General features: G+C 36.2%; 1 protein-coding gene across 5 annotated transcripts; it reads right to left on the reverse strand.

Annotated features, from left to right (window-relative positions):
• Positions 1-910: 910 nt before the first annotated feature.
• On the reverse strand, positions 911-16,198 carry LOC139970388 (RNA-binding protein lark-like). Of its 5 annotated transcripts, XR_011794137.1 has the most exons (9): positions 15,979-16,197; positions 14,351-14,494; positions 13,401-13,582; positions 12,363-12,617; positions 12,110-12,223; positions 11,097-11,162; positions 5,136-5,287; positions 4,203-4,380; positions 911-3,006 (listed from the first exon to the last, which is right to left on the reverse strand). XR_011794137.1 is itself a non-coding variant. In XM_071976030.1 (8 exons), the coding sequence occupies exons 2-7, from the start codon at positions 14,477-14,479 to the stop codon at positions 5,170-5,172; spliced, it is 864 nt and encodes a 287-aa protein (XP_071832131.1). In that variant the 5' UTR covers positions 14,480-14,565; positions 15,979-16,198; the 3' UTR covers positions 911-4,380; positions 5,136-5,169. The 5 variants fall into 5 exon arrangements, 4 of the variants coding, with proteins under 4 accessions (XP_071832131.1, XP_071832129.1, XP_071832130.1 ...); XM_071976030.1 differs by having other exon boundaries at positions 911-4,380; positions 14,351-14,565; positions 15,979-16,198; XM_071976028.1 differs by having other exon boundaries at positions 911-4,380.
• Between the last annotated feature and the right edge of the window lie 1,467 nt (positions 16,199-17,665).

Here is a 17,665-nt window from a genome sequence, read left to right on the forward strand (position 1 = left end):
CTAAGGAGTAAATTTCGTTTATCTGAAGACTGCAATTTCTCTTCAGACTAATGATTCATACAAGTATTTGTGTTGTTTGATAACGCTTGTGCAATGCCATCAGTATTGTATTATATTAGGTATTAAATTATCTTGCGATGTTATCCGTTCCACTATAAGCATACATATACTGTCCGTCCCATCAACCTAAATCATCATTTTCTGTGCAGGTATGTGTAGCCTTCCCTTTTTGGTCATTGTCAAAGTATCGCATTCTGGTGATTAGAGCACTTTTGAATCGTGGTCTAACACTGAAATACTTTGTAGTTTTGTACGCAAGTACATGGCAGTAATTTGTTTCCATCTTAACACTCCTACAATAACAAACAGTGGTTAACCCATTTTCTTTTCTTTCTCATTAGGACTTTTGCATTTCATACAAAGATAATTTCTCCAGTGGATTTTCTTTTCATTCTATTTAGTTAACTCCCTTAATTCCCTCAAGTTTATATGCACCTCAACTTACCTAACGCACAACTATGGGTAACACTACTGGGTCGCCACGTGTGGGTCTCTTTCAAATCTCTACCTTCTGAGCAAGTTTTACTCTTTTAATAGTTTCTACATGGTTATAATTAAAGCACATAAGTGGAAAAAGGACTGAGTCGCAGTGTTCGTCAGGATCGGTGACTATGAAGTCTGTCTTGATTTGGTGCTTTACAGTTTCACAAGGGCATTTTCAAGCAGTAGTTAATAAAAATATAAAACTTATATATGCATTAGCTGCACACTTCAATTCAACATGAAGAGATGCTGCATATTAAAATGAAGTGTAATTTAGTTAACATTTTAATTAAATATGATAGACCTTTTTTTTCTTTTTGGGGGTACTGGTTGCCTTCCTTTAATCCTATGAGCTGTTTTGCCTATGAATGGTTTAACCCATAAACCAATTACAGGCATGCACACTGTATGTACTTCAGTGTATGTGTGTGAAATACAAGGAATTGTATTGTATGAAAGTGAATAAAGTCTTGCATGCACCTCAACCTTATTTGTATTCACCTTTATTAAAAAATTGTCCGCGGGGAAACAAAATAGTTCAGGGGATCACAGTAATAATGCAGTCCAACCAGTTGGGCTTTCAACTCTTGCTTTAAAATCACTTGTATTGGCAATATAAATATTCTATTATCTGTCAAAATGAATATTCTATCACTCGTGTTTTGCTGCATGTCATCAAACTATTAGACTAGTGCAGCAAAGTTGCAGAATCTTATTACTTTGCACAGCGAGTGAAAGGGTATATTCCAGTGGATGGAAGTATATATATAGCTTATAACCACCAGAAAGCCAAGTTACCTTGGCGATTCTTTGCCTTATTTCACCTGAAAATTGTTAATGTAACTTCAGACAAGTTTCATGTACTTAAAGGTAAGCTGTATTGTACCCAAATATGCTAGTTTCAAAGCATGGTCACCTTTAGTCAAAATTCTTAGACTGTTTTCATTACCACCTTGTAGGAAATTTACCTCACTTGGGCATTCAGTCATCTTGTGTGTTCATTTAGAATGTCTGAGAACAATTTGGAGGATAAAGACCTCAAGGAAAGTACTTTTTTTGAAAACGTACAATTACAGCACGCTATAGTTTGGGGTCTATACAGACTACCTTTAATAAGGTAGATCCACATACCAGGTATGAAGTGCATCAAAGTGGGAGTTATTGATAACATGGTCTTTAGTCTGACCACTGTCAATCTCAAATAAACCTTACCAAGAAGAAATGTTCCAACTGGCTGGTAAAAACTTGTTTGTTGTACTATGACTGATTTAGGAGAATTGATATAGTACTAAAATTGAAATTATGCAAGATTTTTTTTAAGATAGAACTATTTTGATAGTATTAAAGCTTTTACCATGGGTTCTATGTCATTTTCATTTTAGCTGAAAATATACCAATATTTCACTTAAAATACTGGAAACAAGAATGGATTGGTTGATATGGACATAACGAACAACAAGATGTGATACATTGTATTCTTCTTCCTTTTATTAAGGAAAAACAAATGAAGTTACAGAAAACGATAAGTTCTGGTAATTTGGTCACAAAGTATGGACGGACAAAATGACAAGTAGCAAACTTCCTAAAAGTGATCAAAAGACATGAAAGAGAGAACAATAATTACAATATAAATATTAAAGCCCTGATTTTCTCCTGTAACAATTGAATATTAACAAGTGAATACACAACATGAAGACAATGGAAAACAATGGCTTGTTTTGTTATTTTGAAGGGAAGAACAAAACGGTAGGATTGGTTTAAGTTTTATCAACAAAACAAAGTAAGTACATTCTTGGGTTTTTCGATTAAAGCTTAAGGTAAACATTACTTCAAGACTGAATTGAATACTTAATGTAAAAGACAAATTCCTATGGTTGTATCTTGCTCAACATTTCTTTCGAAGTAAAACGGTATGTAAATACTACTACTACTACAAAATTCAAACTTACAAAAACACAAAATGAATCAAGTAAAAACACTTAACAATATTACAGAATGTTTGAGAAAGATTTACAAAATGGAAAAGACATATTTGAGTGATTTGTTTTCAACTAAAACTGTTACAAGTTTACATATCCTTAAATCCCTGAACATAATTCAGAGCATTTCCTCATATTTAGCACCCTGATCAACAAACTCACTTCACCTTCACTTATAACAGAGAATTGTGTGATACATTTTCTTTGAAAGATACCAGTAGTCTAGGAAACATGATATTCAGTTGCTTTGTGGGCTAGGATATTCCCACAATGTTATCTCCTATTGAGTATTGAATTTGATGCTATCTCTGTATTTGTTAGGTTTCCTTCATATTGTGGTCACTACATTTGAAAAGTGAATTTATTAACAAAATAAAACTCAGGCACAAACTGGATACTTCAACAAGTCGTGCTGGTTATGCTTGTGATATCTGTCCTTTTCCTGGTGAGATATTTCTGTACATGAGGCACACATGCTAGTCAGCTGAAGGAATACAATTTTTTATATTTCATGAAGAACAAAAAAGTGTGCATTTCAAGGGTTTGAATCATTGAATGAAACTTTTTTGGAAAAACTTATTTTCAAGGAGATGTTTGAGTTAACTGATACCCTGCATAATAAATACACAACAAAGTTGTTGACCAAACTAGACCTATAAAACCTGTCAGGCAAGAAATGAAAGGGAATGCATGTCGCTCAATATTGCACAAGTAATAAGTCTTTTGACCTCTACAGTATGGACCTTCTATGGCATGGGAAGGTTCACATCATCTGTTAAGACAATTCTATCCTTTTAAGAAAACTTATTTACAATGTGTTTTTTATGAAACCTTTAAAATAATGACCTGATCTATAGGATACTGTTGACAACACTATTTCAGCCTCTATTATTTTGAAGTCGGAAGAATCAATCCTTTTAACTTCCATCTACGTGATAGTGTTGACAAACATGACTTCATTTCAGCCTCGGCCTATTTGAGCAAACTGTTGGCTAAATACAGGCATAACCTTCTTCAACAATGTAAATTCTAATTTACTGCATAGTTCAGAAATAACAATGATCATCTGTTTATGAAACTAACCTGAATAAAGAATGTCATCCAACCTATCAATAAAAAATATCTGTATTGCAACTAAAAATGTTGGAATGAACAAAATAAATATTCAGCAGTAGTGATAATTAACCTTCACAATTCCTTTTACACTGCAACATTCAGGTTTCCTCATCTATGCAACAAACAAGTAGCCCACCTTCATATATACGTTGAAATGGTTTTGGAGGGGTAAAACGAGTGGATTTGAACATTTTAAGCGTAGTAGAACTTCCAGTGCGATATTGATAACCACAACAATAAAAACTGATGCTGAGGAACAAATTTAACTTAATGCTGATTCATCTAGATCAATAAAGTTTTCATATTTTTATTACATTTGCTGTTTATTTGGACCGCTTTTTTTTGGGGGGGGGGCAATTTATTTTCACTGATGGGCGCTGATGAAGTAAGACCTCAAACAAAGCATCTCATTTTACATGTGTCCTAATGGAAGTGTGGCATTTTTTTTATTTCTTTTTTTGTCACTTATCTTTTATAAGTGACCAAACAGATCACAAACTTTGACTATATATCATCTCATTTCACCTAACATATGAGTTAAAGGCAAAATGGTTTTGATCTTACCAAAAGATTTGTGCATTTTGCTTTCACGTTTTTAAGTTTTAACACATGATGGCTCTGAGTCTTTATTGATCGCGTTGGATATCTGTGCAAATTTCTCGAAATCCATTGAGGAATTCCTGTTCTTTCATTGTACCCGTACGTCTGCATCGCTGGTTGTGTGTTTAACTGAACAAATTGTCTGTTGAGAACAAAGGACATTCTAGTGGCACTGTAAAATTGGAAACTTCCACACTGATAAGAGACAATTCCGTTTTCATATAAAATACTCAAAATATGGAACTTCTATGATTACAACTGTGCTGTGTGTCATAAAAGCCCAACACTAATTCAAAATTAGCATCTCAGTGGTCTGATCAGCAATGCCACCTGAAGGAATTTTCTGGAAACACACACATTATTTTAATATCATATCATCTGCTGTTACCTGTTTGCTATTTATGTTGCACAACGGCAGACCAATTGCCTGAGGTTTAATGAAATCAATTTCAGCACTAGCTCCCAGAGGTCAACAAAGAAGAGATTTTAACCACAAAAAAGAAATCGCCTTGAAATCTGATCACAAGATATTCAACATTTCTTGTAAACTTTGTAGCATCACTTTTCACTTTGTAATGATCAAATTTACTAGAAAGAGAATACTTTTTCTTTCTTTTTATTATTGCCTCTCTTTACTACATCAAAACTCTGCCACTGAAAATTAAATTATAAAAGTATTCTAAATTGAAATTTGCATGACCCTTATTGCTTGTTAACCTACCACTTACTTTAACATCCACTTCCAAAGTACCACATTGCATAGCCCATTGTCCTCACAAACTTCTAACATTTGCCTTCCACTTTTAAATACCTCTCATCTCATAACTGATGTACCTCTTTTGTCTTTGCTAATTAAAATATCAAAGATAAATATTAAAAAAATTATAAACTCAGTACTTTGAAATTGTCTCATTATGCTGCCTACAAAACTCTAAAATGATTGGTTTGTCCTCATTGGTTGATGGGTTGATCTCTGGGGTTGACGATAAACTCCTCTTGACTTTGCACCTCTTGGAAATTTGCTGACTGGATCCGAAGCAAAAGTTTCACTGAAAAAAATCATTTTAAGGAAATTATGAGAATAAAAATAAAGAGAACAGTCTAATAAACAATGGTAACATAAACGAGGGGACTGCGGGGTCATGAATGTTACATTGACATCATATTTTAGCTTTCTAAATTTTTCAGTTTTCAAAAACAGTTTGAGTAGAGATTCAAACTGATTAAATTATTTAAAAAGGGGTGGGCGTGGGGGGGGGGAGGGTGGGGGTGGGGGTGGCAATTCAGGTCTCTACAAGTTGGTCAGTACATGTGGGGAATAAATGTTGATGACTACAGATGACAATTCTGCAATATTAAGAGAATTTGGCATCAATAATGTCAATTTTGAGACTATTAATGAATCTTTATAAATGAAATTTAACAACTGCTTAAAAATGAACAACTGCTTAAAAATGAACAACTGCTTGAAAATGAATAAATCTAATAAATAGCATCAATATAACCCACAGATAATTCATTCAATTAAATTGACTGGCAAATTTTAAACATTGGGGGAAAAACAAATGAATGTGACAAAAATTTAATTTTGTAAGCTTAAATCCCAAACTACTAGAAATACTACAATGACTTCCAACATTTCAGTATGAGGTTTCAATTTATTCACTAGATATGGAATGTCTACTTTTATTTAACGAGTGGGATTCACAGCTTTGAGAGAATCTTTGCATATTATCTTTGCTGCATACCTGCTTGCAACTTGCACGTCAGTGAAAGTACCAAAATTCATATTGTCATGGCTATATGGCTCTTAAATTATCCCCATCCCACCACCCCCCCCCCCCCAGTTCCCCAATCCCGCTTTAAATTTTGTAAGTTAGGATCGATTTAAACTACCTCATCAACCTGAAGATACAACTCAGGTTTGTTTTTTATTTGTCTAATCTATTAATCGGCTTATTTCATAGAAATTTAGAATCAACTAGAGTTTATCGACTGGATTGCCAACATTTATACAAAGGTTGGTTCTTGCAGGAACCTAGTTGCATATAAGAATTCTCTCCAGTACTCCTACATAAATGAATAACTTAGCCATGAAGGAGGGGTGGGAGCAGGACTTCTCAGTAGTCCAACAGATCACTGGGTGTGGAAAGAGCCCTTCTAGCTATAAACACATATTTTGTCCTATTATCTGTTTCATACTCCTATTATATTTTCTGTCCCTCTCCCTTGGATTATGACTTTGTACCCACATAAATAAATATGTATTTCAGGAGCCAAAAGATATTATGCCCCTCCCCACCCCTCCCCAACCCCCTCCCCCAAAAAAGGAACACACTTTATAGAGTTAAGGACAAAACTATGATATGCAGTCTTCAAATACTTATGTAGAAGATTTTTGAGCATGAGAATATACCAGCAAAAATTCTTTGTGAAGTTTGTCAGACGAGGAAAGAAACCAAAGAGATGGTACATGCAAGTTTCTAGATTACGTCACTGAGTATATTTAGCTAAAAGAAACACCACTGGAAACATAAACAAACGACAATTACTCACAAAAAAAAAAAAAGTAGAAGCGAAGAAAATAATTACGATGCAAGCAAAAGAGGAGAAAACTTAAACAAAATTGCAAAGAGATGCAAACTGAAAACAGATGGAAAAAAAACAAGGAAAAAAAGTTGCATTAGTATTTAGAAGAGTGGTGGTAGCCCACAATGATACCCAACATATGCTCTCCACCATCAATAAGAATGTTAACAAAGTCGTCAAATTTCACAAGAATGATGTAGCAGTAATTAAGAACATATGGATGTAATGTTGGAAAATACAGATATTTCCCCCTCTATTTTTGGGATGCCTACATGAGAGATCATGAACAGGCCTGAAAGTTTAGACTATTTACTTCTTCCGAAAGGAGGCCTGCAATCGCCTTTTTTTTTTTCTCCTGCTAGTACAAAATTATACCTTTGTCAATCCAAGGCCATTTACATTTCACATAAAATGTGCCTAGCATTCAGTCAAAGCAACAGTTATTGGGTTTCCATATGTCGAGTCCTAAGCCAGAAGAATGTCTTAAACTGACTTATCAAACTCAATTTATAAAATAAAAAAAAATTTAAATTTCCTACAAACTTTTTGATAAATCAAGTCTTTGCCACCACAAAACTGCATGTCTGTGATATAACTGCAATTGACACCACTTTTAGGTATTTACACTCTTTAGAATGTCGCAATACTCACTCTGCTTATCTGCTTTTCCTCTTTTTGTTAAACTACTCCATATTATTGCTAAACAATGTTCTTGTGACTATAAATTAAATTTTTATTTTGTTCCTTATTTAAAGGGAAAAATAGACTATTAACGTTCCTTATTTAATAGGTACCATGTTGACTGATTCATCATCTATTCATTAGGGGTAGGAAGGGGGGAGGGTAGATGTGTGTTAATCGGAGCATGTCCACCTCAGTTTGAGTACATCTTTATACTAGTTAAGAATCAAAGCATACAGATGAAAGTATGGCGATGAAGTAGTCAAGGTTATTGTGAGAAGATACAGGAAAGGGTCGGATAAATAATGACAGCTTCTAACTTCTACTTGAAAGCAAATCAAGGCATAAAAAAAGAGACATTAACAATGACAAAAAACTGCAGGAGGGTTGAGAAGAGACGGGCGAACTGAGTAGTACGCGTTACTTACAAAATTTCAAGCGAAAACGCGACGCGTCTATATAGACTCACACAGGGTGTCACAGAAGACGGAAAAGTGTGACAAGCTGTGTAATATCACGACTGGGAGCGTATAATTAAATATATATATATGTAAACCATTGGTCTTTACCGACATACTTGCTTGTAAATGTCACGGCGGCTGTTGTTGAATACGGTTCCCGTTTATAGCGATATGACCGTCCACCTGCCAAGTTGTCACGAATTGTAAGCCATGGACCCTGCAGCGGTAGCAGGCTGTAAAATCGGCCGAGATACTTACACACAGCAGCAGCCCAGTGTGCCCAGCGTCTTGTGTGTCTCTGTATACTTAATATTTGACATGGGATCTGATGGCTGCATCATATACGACAAAGTGACCTTAACTTGACTGGCTTTCATGTGCGGCAAAAGAAATGGTCCAAAACTTTCCATATTCAAAGTTGCTAACAGCATGCCCATGTCATTTCAGAAATTGGGATGATTTGTATGTGTGTGTGTGTGTGTGTGGTTTTTTTTTTTTTTTTTATCAATGCTTCCATTTCAGGTTTGGCTAAGGGAGTTTAATTCTAGATATGGTACAAGAATCTTGAGGATTCAAATATCCAGTTAATGCAGTAATCAAATAATTAAGCCCAACTTTTTCTGAAACGATTGTAGGATAATTTTGCTGTCAGAATCTACTTTGGCAATGAAAACACTGAATTCTCACTTAAAGAAGAAAGCAGCAATGATTGTTCAAACAACATTGTTCAAGAAACAAAACAATGCTCACCTTATCAAATTCTATATCACATCTGGATAAACCAGTGTTAGGCTAATCACAGGAAACCCTGCAATATAGAGATCACTGATTTGCCTAGATATGATCTGTATATGTAAGAGGCCTCCTGAACCCCTACCCACCTTTCCCCCAACCACCCCTACCCACTCTCCCCCCCCCAACCACCACCACCCCCACCACCATGTTTTGTTGTTTCATTTCTTCCTCTTCTTTGCTAAGCATTGACAGGTATTAACATCTTGTAGGCAGTTCTTTTTCCTTTCGACCATATATGAATCCAATGATTTGAATTCTACCATACAGATCTCGTCAACCCCTGCAAATCTTTTCACAGAAGTGACCAATTTAATCTCAAGAAACCATCCAGGAAAGAACAATAGTAATCTGAACTGACAATACTGGTTTTGACTCCATTTATTTGAAAGATTTTACATAAGATTTATCAACAACAGGCCTGTGACTAGGTTGTGAGGTTCTTACTACATAACCAACTCAGACACTATTTGTTCCTCTGCTGCTTCAATGTCACGAGGAAAGGTCAAAGTCTTGAGAAAGATAGCTACTTTACTATCACATTAACATGAACCCTAACACTTACCACACTTTGATAGCTAAAGATACCAAACCTAACCTACAGTCATTTGCATTTAAGAATCATGGCAATAGTCATTAATACTGTCATAAAACTGACAAGGCAAACTGTTCTGAAGTTATTTGGGGACAATATGGCCAAAGTTCCAAACAGCAAATCTTGCAAGAAGAGAAATGTTGGTTAAGAATGGCAAAAACATAATTTTGGTTGGTCAGTGACAGTATATACAAGGGCCATCCTAAGGAAACGATGCAATGAATTTGTCCTTCTGTGTTTCTGTACATCAATATCTTTGGGTTGTTAAACTATCAAATTACTGAATTTTTTTTTTTTTCAATAACGCCCAACTTGTGACAACCTTATGACTGGTCTTCACAAGCAAATACACATAGACACTGCAGAGACTAAAACTAATGGCAAAGCTTAGACAAGGTTGCTAAATAGCAGTAAAAACTTATAAAGAAATTAAAATCCATAATCCATAACAACAGTCTTTGGAGACGTGAGCACAATATCAGCGTCTGATGGACGATTATCTTACGGACCGTGAGACGGTTCACTCGACGTGTAAAAACTCCGGCACGGACGAAAAAGAGTTCCACATTTATATACAACTGCTCGTTCATGTAGTAACAACCGATTCTAAATTTCAACCTTTTGACTGAAAACCGGGGGGAATATTCCATGATGAGGCGTGACGCGATTCTGAGCAGAGACTGGTCCAAGGGTAAAAATTTCCGGAGAGAACCGACACTTGGTGACCGGAGGAGAACCATCAGTATCTTGAGGGGCCTGCGCGCGAAGCCCCCGAGTAACGCCTGTGTGAGAAGGTTCGCGATAAAAAATAACGCTTCATTAGTTATGTCTATGATAGCTCAATATTTTCAAAGCTTCAAAATCTGTGTCTCTCCCACCTCAATGCCACTTCATGAAAATGAAACGATGATCAATTCTGTGTCCCTATCGTTAATCAATAATCAGGACTCGTCTTAACGACCTCAATCGACTTCCAGAATTGAATTTGTATGACAAAGTCCTGAATCTTACCGGTACTGTCACAACTTTGCAAACTTCTCTGTTTATGACATATTTGACTGTCAATATTTGTTTTGGATCTTTACGATAGTACTGTAAATGCAGATATGCTTGCATTGGATTCACTCTGTTGTGTGCATTATCACAGACAACTCTTGTTTTCCCTTTATCAGCATAATTAAACAAACATATTTGCATTTGAAGCAATTTAGTCCCAGTGATGCAGCTAAACCCTGGAAATTTCACTTTGAAGTTTTGAAGAATTCTATCATTTGCAATAAAATACCCAAATGTGTGGTCTAGAGTTGTGACTGAAAAAGAAACGCATGCTTTTTCATTTTTGTAGTTTTTCTTTCCTTGAACTTGAAGCCACTGTAAATCAAAAGTTAACATACAACCTGTTTGGATAACCTCATTTCAGTCAAGCTCATATGATTCATGCATATTCATCAAGAAACTTTCTTGCTTCAAATGCTTTGCACTCCTTTAATATATAAAAGCATAGAAGAAGCCCTAATGCACCATTTACCACCAACCATCCACCAATATTATCCAATAATAAACCCACGTAACCAGAGTTTACCATAATTTTATGATTATTTTGTGCACAGATATGAAGGGGAAAAAAAAAACACTGCGAAGAAATGAATATCGCATGCACAGTTTGACTATAAAGGGATATGGAATGTGCACCTTCCAAAATGAATTTGTTTGTCAGGAGCAAACGTCCTTCAAACTTACGATCTCATGGGTATGTCATAGTAAGGATCCCGTCTTGAAGAGCTGTAAAGTCGGTCAAGGTAGTCGCTGGAAAGTAAAACAAGTAAGGTTTTGCAAATTGTTATCTAGACCCTAGCTTTCTCAACCTGTTCCATCCACCACCCTCTGAGGACAATGGAAAGTCCACGGATCCCAACACTTAAGGAGTATCACCAAAGACCTCGGCCCCTCAACGTTCGTAGCTGAGGTCAGCAAACATTTCACTTTTCTTTACCCAAGATGATATTTTCAGACTTATTCTGACTATCATGACATAAAATATAGTTCAGAAAAATGTAGAACACCCTGTGACTCATAAGCAACTTTTTATTACGCCCTCCCCTTGTGGCGCCCTTGTGGACCCCTTTACCCTCACAGATCCACAAGAGATTTTCGTTGACAGAGGTCCACAGTTCCAAGGTTGAGAAAGATGGTGCTGTACTACCAAGTGTTCCACTGTGCTAACAAACTAGAAGATGAGACTTCTTTTATGGAGGTCACTGGTTTGAATATTCATCTAGCATAATTGCTTCTTTGTTCTTTCAAAAGTAGACAAGCAAACAATAGCCAATAACATAAACTGTTTTCTGGTCGCCTTCGATGATTTACACAAAGCCACATTGACCTTTCAGTAGACATACAAAATGCGACGAAATTAATCTCTACATGAGTGGGCACTGTGAACCTGACAATGAGAGTGTTTTACACTTATCATGATAACGGCAGAGTAAATATCAAGGATATTTGGTGCAACAGACAGATCTGAAAAAGTCCCATCCCAGAAAATCTCTGGTATATTTGACTCATGATACAAAAGTTTAAAGAAGTGAAAATTAGAGGGCTGTGATATTATCTGTTATCACATAGCAGCAAATTTGCAACTCAAAAATGGCCACTCTGCTACACAAATGCAAAAATATATAGTGCTTTCATACAGCAATGTAGTACTAACTATACTTTTTAAAATAAAATTGAGAATTGGGACGCAGACTCACCGATCAGCTGAGTACATGGATCTGCGGATTTCTGGTTCGTAGTCTCTTATGGGACTTCTGCTTCTCCTGGGGTAGAGGAGGTCGTATTCCCTGGCTGAGAGAGGCATCCGCCTACTGCACAGACAAACGGTACGAAAAAGACGCAGGAAACATCAGATACCAGCGACAAAGAATTGTAAATGCTCGATGAGAAAATTTCAATTATACAAGAATATTTCATTCCCAGTTTTGATCTCATGTTTGACCTACTGACCTGTATGGTTCATCAAGGTATCTCCTCTCATAGTCTACTTCTCTCGATAATGGCCTCCTGTAGTACGAAGCTGACCTCTCCTCCCTGTCTCTGAAGTACGGATCATCACGAAAGTCATCTCTGTAGGAACTTCTGAGAGGGCCTTGTCTCTCTCTGTCATCTCTGAATTCATCCCTGTTTCTCCATCCTTCGCTTCCTCCGCCGTTGTCTCTACCTCTACCGCGTCCTCTACCCGGTCTTCCTCTTCCCCCAGACCTGTTTTTCAACAAAGTAGAAAGTATTGTCAAGAATCTTCCACAAAATTATGACATATATACTTAGTTGTAAAGGGTAAGTGTAATAACGATCTTTGATATCAGAATAGCAATTAAAAAGTTACTCTGATTTTTGTGTTACTTCCATGAAAGATGAATTCTTCAGACTTTTTGTTTTGGAAATAAAAATAAGTTGATACTTAGAAACGACATACTCCAATACTGACCATAAAATACAACTTTCCAACTTCACTGCATTAAAGAATACAGCAGACAGATCTATACATCAAACCACCTTTGCACACCATTTTCCTTATAACTGTGTACAAATCTTATAGAACACAGCAGCTATGGCCAATCATCCAGTAGTACACTTTACTCAGTTTAGTATTGAAGAGAGCAAAAGAGATCTTTCTGCTTAGGAACAGATTAAAGCACAATGCACTCCTTTTAAGTGAATCAACTGCAACAGTTTATATCTCAGCGATGAAAGTAACAAACTACAAACTGTGGTTATGACCACTGTAACCGCCCTGTCCATGAGGGCTGGTTTGTTAGCATGAGCTTAACATGACAATACAGGTTAAATGATACGAGGCAAATGATGGGCATATAACTGGGTAGCTGGGAGGTGGAATCGATATGCTTCATGGTGGTCGAACTTTCAAAACAATCTCCAGTTTTCACATGCATGGCTCTCTAAGTCCAAAAGAGGTAAACAATAATGTACTACAAATGTTTAATTATGATGGTACTTTTTCATTTGTCAAATGAAGTGAATTACCTGTCACAGTCCCTGCTAAGGTGACCCTTGCTGCCACACTTAAAACACTCTCCTTTGCTCCCAACACCAGGCATTTTATGCACATCTGTTGTTGAAAACTGGACTTTGATTAGATTACCCATGAAGCTGGTTGAATCCAACTGTGTCACAGCCTCCTGGGCCTCTGTCTCTGATCCCATGTGCTGGAATGCCAATCAAGAATAAACAAAATAAACAGACCCTTTATTTATTTTTTTCTTGCCTTGTTTTAACTCTTCAAAAACAGCAAAGATTCATCATTAGGTTACTGCATAATAGATTTCAAAATTGTTCCCTACAGCAGCTCTGCTTCTCTGAATTGCAAACATAGGTGGTACAGTAATATTGTGAATGGTTTCTAAATAATGTAGCATTTTGCAGTGAATCTGGTCTGATGGTGCCATATTTCATTATTTAAAACAGATACAGCAAATAATAAATAGTTACTTTAGTCCACTAAGATAGCACCACCAACAGTGAAAATAAGGCATGAAAATACACATCATTCCCAGAAATTTCAACAAATTCAATTCTAGATGTTTCAAGTCCAAAACATGTTTGACAGTATAATATGTAGCTTACACACAATATCATTTGGATGTTATTTTAGGATACCTGCACATTTAATGGAAAGTTATAAAATTTGAAATTACCATAATATATAATTCATGAACATCCAAAATTTACCACTCCAGACAGAAATGTTGTTTTTCATGAAAAAGAAACCTATTCAAATAAGGATTTCAATAACACTAGTCATGACACTTTCTTGTGACCACATGACCTTTTTATATTCAGCTCCATAACACAAAGCAGATCAATTCAATAACTAATGCAAATCTAAATCCAATTAAATTTCAAAATGATATAATGAAAAACAGAAAACCCTAAATCTTTCTATATAAACTTGGACCTGATTTGTTTTTACATACCACAAAGCCAAAGTTTTTGTTAGCAATGACATCACACTCTGCAACTTCTCCAAACTTTTTTAAAAGGGCCTCCAGTTCCATCCCAGTACATCCAGAGGGCAGATTTCCGATGAAAAGTTTCTTCGTCATTGTGGGTAGAAAGCCCTGTAAATGGCAAATGCAACCAGCTTGTAAATAATGATTGAGTTCTGATAAAGTGCTATTGTTCAAGTTGGCTGTTTTGGAAGCAGAGATGTGACAGATAGTTTTGTGGAAAAGTCCTGTAACCCTAGTTATCATCTATATAACATATGGTAGACAGAATATACTTTTTTAGAATATCTCAAACCTTTGTAATCAAATTTACACACATTGTAATGTTTGCCTACTGTGTAAAACTTTTATGAAGTTATTCTAAAGGCTAGCAATAGCTTTCAGTACATATTTATAAAGAAGATCAAGTCACAACAATTTTATGCTCTAAGTTTTGATTAATTTTATTATCATCCATGACGACCTGCACTTTAAATTAGATAGGCTGAACAGCAAGGTTGGGTATCTGAAATATAAGGCTTACAACTAATAGGCAACTAATAAGCAAATAACAGTGACACCAGCATTTTTTTTTTATTTAACCATCACCACACAACCAATAGTGGCAATACCATAGCTACTTAGACTATGCAAGATATTGCTTTATTGCCCTCCAAAAAACAATACACTACATCTAAATCATTATGTAGCTAACGAAAATTTTACCAAAGAATATAGACTGGTGAACCAGTTGCACGACTGAAATTTTAAAGCCTTGCTAACTTTAATGAAATGCTGTACAGGCAAAAGTAACGTGTTGGTGGTAGGGATCAGATCTTACCTAGGGCCTAGGCTAATACAGTAACAGTAGTACTAGTACCCCTTCCTTTATTGGTGTGATAGCATTCCTTTAATTCTGTTCCCTTGGCATGAACTTCCCTTCATAGGCAGTGGATATATAGCCATCAGACGGTTCCCGATTCCAGTTTACTATTTAGCCGTCACTTCAAAACATACCCAAAAAACCACCAAAAAAAAAATAAAAAATAAAAAAATTAAAATAAAAAGTAAAAATTCAGAAAAATTGATAACTGCACATGTCAGACGGAAGTGACGGCTAAATAGTAAACTGGAATCGGAAACCGTCTGACGGCTATATATCCACTTCGTTCATATAATGTCTCCGAGAATGAAGATCATTTCATATGATGCTCAACCTTCCCCATTAACTGAATAGTAATAGCCTTGGCTATATCTAGGCATATTATTAAAAATATTACATTAGGTCATTAGCCTAGGCCCTAGGGTTACCATTGGTTTGCAGCCTCTCCACCACAACAAACGTGCATCTTTTGACAACTGAATATAATTAATATACGCCGTATCTCATCTAATGTTAGGCTTTAACTTGCTGCCGATACAAATTTATAACGACTTTGTGCGAGTCTGTCGTCAAGCCTTAATATTAGGCTATGTCCTAGTTTAATTGTTGTATTGCTAGTAAGCCTAGCGTTACAAACAAACAACGTGAACAGTTACTTTGTCAGGCTACATGAGCCCTTACATCAACTTTCAAATTAGGTAAGGTAATATCATAATTTTCAAGACGTAATTACCTAAACAGTAGATATAACAAAACAAATTTCTATGTAATAACCCTCCGGAGAGCTAGAAGACGGGGATTCGGTTACGTGGCCGTTTCGTATTTGAGTCGCTCTTTGTTGTCCACTATCTTATAGTTGTTGTTGTATTTCTATTACAAGCACAGTACAGAAACATGCGTAACGCAGAATGAATTTCTATGATAACCTGCCCGGTGTGTACGGGAAATATGCATGTATTATGGTACGTACAGACGGTAGTATAGGAGTCACGCTCTTGGCAAAAATTACAAAGCCTTATGGAAAGCCATTCACGCCTAAATGAAAGCCAATATGGATTCCCTGTTCTAGAAAACGCCACACAGCCATAGAGCATTTGTAATTGTATGTATGTATTTTAGATCTTCCTGCAGGCAGGAATTTGTGAAGAAGCCATCATTGGTTTATCAAAGCCGCAAGCTGACCGAAGTAAGTCTCTTAGATTCATATTTAACGTCCATGATTATGAATTGTCAACAACTCTGTAACTGGACGACATACATTAATCTTGGAGTGACTCGAACTCGGGACCTTATGATTTAAGGGGACCGGCGTTAACCACTGAGCTAACACTCCAAATGTAATTATCAATCATTTATCGATCGAAGTCTAAGGACTGGATAATCCTTTCAATATAAACTTCTGAGTGAAAGGTTTTGAACATCAGTTGGCTATACTGTTTTTTCTCTATTATGAACGTTTTCTCGTACCATCAAAAATAGTACGAAGAAAGTTGAGAGAGATTCAAAGGTTTCCACCCGGGCATATCTATCAGTTTCTGTATCACTTTATAAGCCCCTTGTATAAGCCTATATTATATGGGCTCTTTGAAGAGGTTAACACCGCCAAGGTCATGGGTTCAAGTATCTCTTAAGAAAGTGAAAACTCGAAACATTGTACTCCTATGAAACGTTTCAAAAATAGCGCACCTGAAAATAAACGATACGTCCAACATATTAAAAATCCTTTCTATGACAATCGACCAGTCTAGCCATGTATGCGGTTTCAAATCAGCCCATAAGAAGAACTACTATGGCGTGGTCTCTCATTTATAATGCAGCTGCACTTGTACTTCTTAAAAGATATCCTGCATGGATGGGTATTCGATTACGTGAATATATCAAATTCGGTCTTTAGTGACAATGAAAAGCTATTGCAATCCAACTTAAAATGCAGAATAGACTAACGTTTATTGAGAGGACAACGTTAAAAATTTAAAATAATAGTTCAGCAGACCCCTATATCCCACTCATATTTCTACTAGAACGGCTCCTATTGTCGTCAGCCTTTGTTAGCCACTCGCTGGATATGAGCTCCTAGTGTCTTGGAAATTGGGGGAGACACAAAGAGGAGGGGGGGGGGGGGGAGAAGCAAACATTACTACTATTATGCATATAGTTTATTGCATGGACCGCATGATATTTTGTGCAACCAGGTGATAATATCCTTGTTCAAAGTGACTGGCTTTTCATATAGATGCTATCTTATTTACTTTCAGCATAAAATTCAACGACTAAATTAATGGGGGGCGGGCTGAAAGGGGGATGTAGAGTATTTAAACTCAGTTTACGTAAGATATGGTTGACGTTCACACACGTCAGGGTATAATCTTATGCCCCTCCCCCACCCCTCCCCTCTCCATTGTACAAGTTAAGCTATGTTG

The sequence above is a fragment of the Apostichopus japonicus genome, chromosome 8 (genome assembly GCF_037975245.1).
Source record: "Apostichopus japonicus isolate 1M-3 chromosome 8, ASM3797524v1, whole genome shotgun sequence".
Lineage (NCBI taxonomy): Eukaryota > Metazoa > Echinodermata > Holothuroidea > Aspidochirotida > Stichopodidae > Apostichopus > Apostichopus japonicus.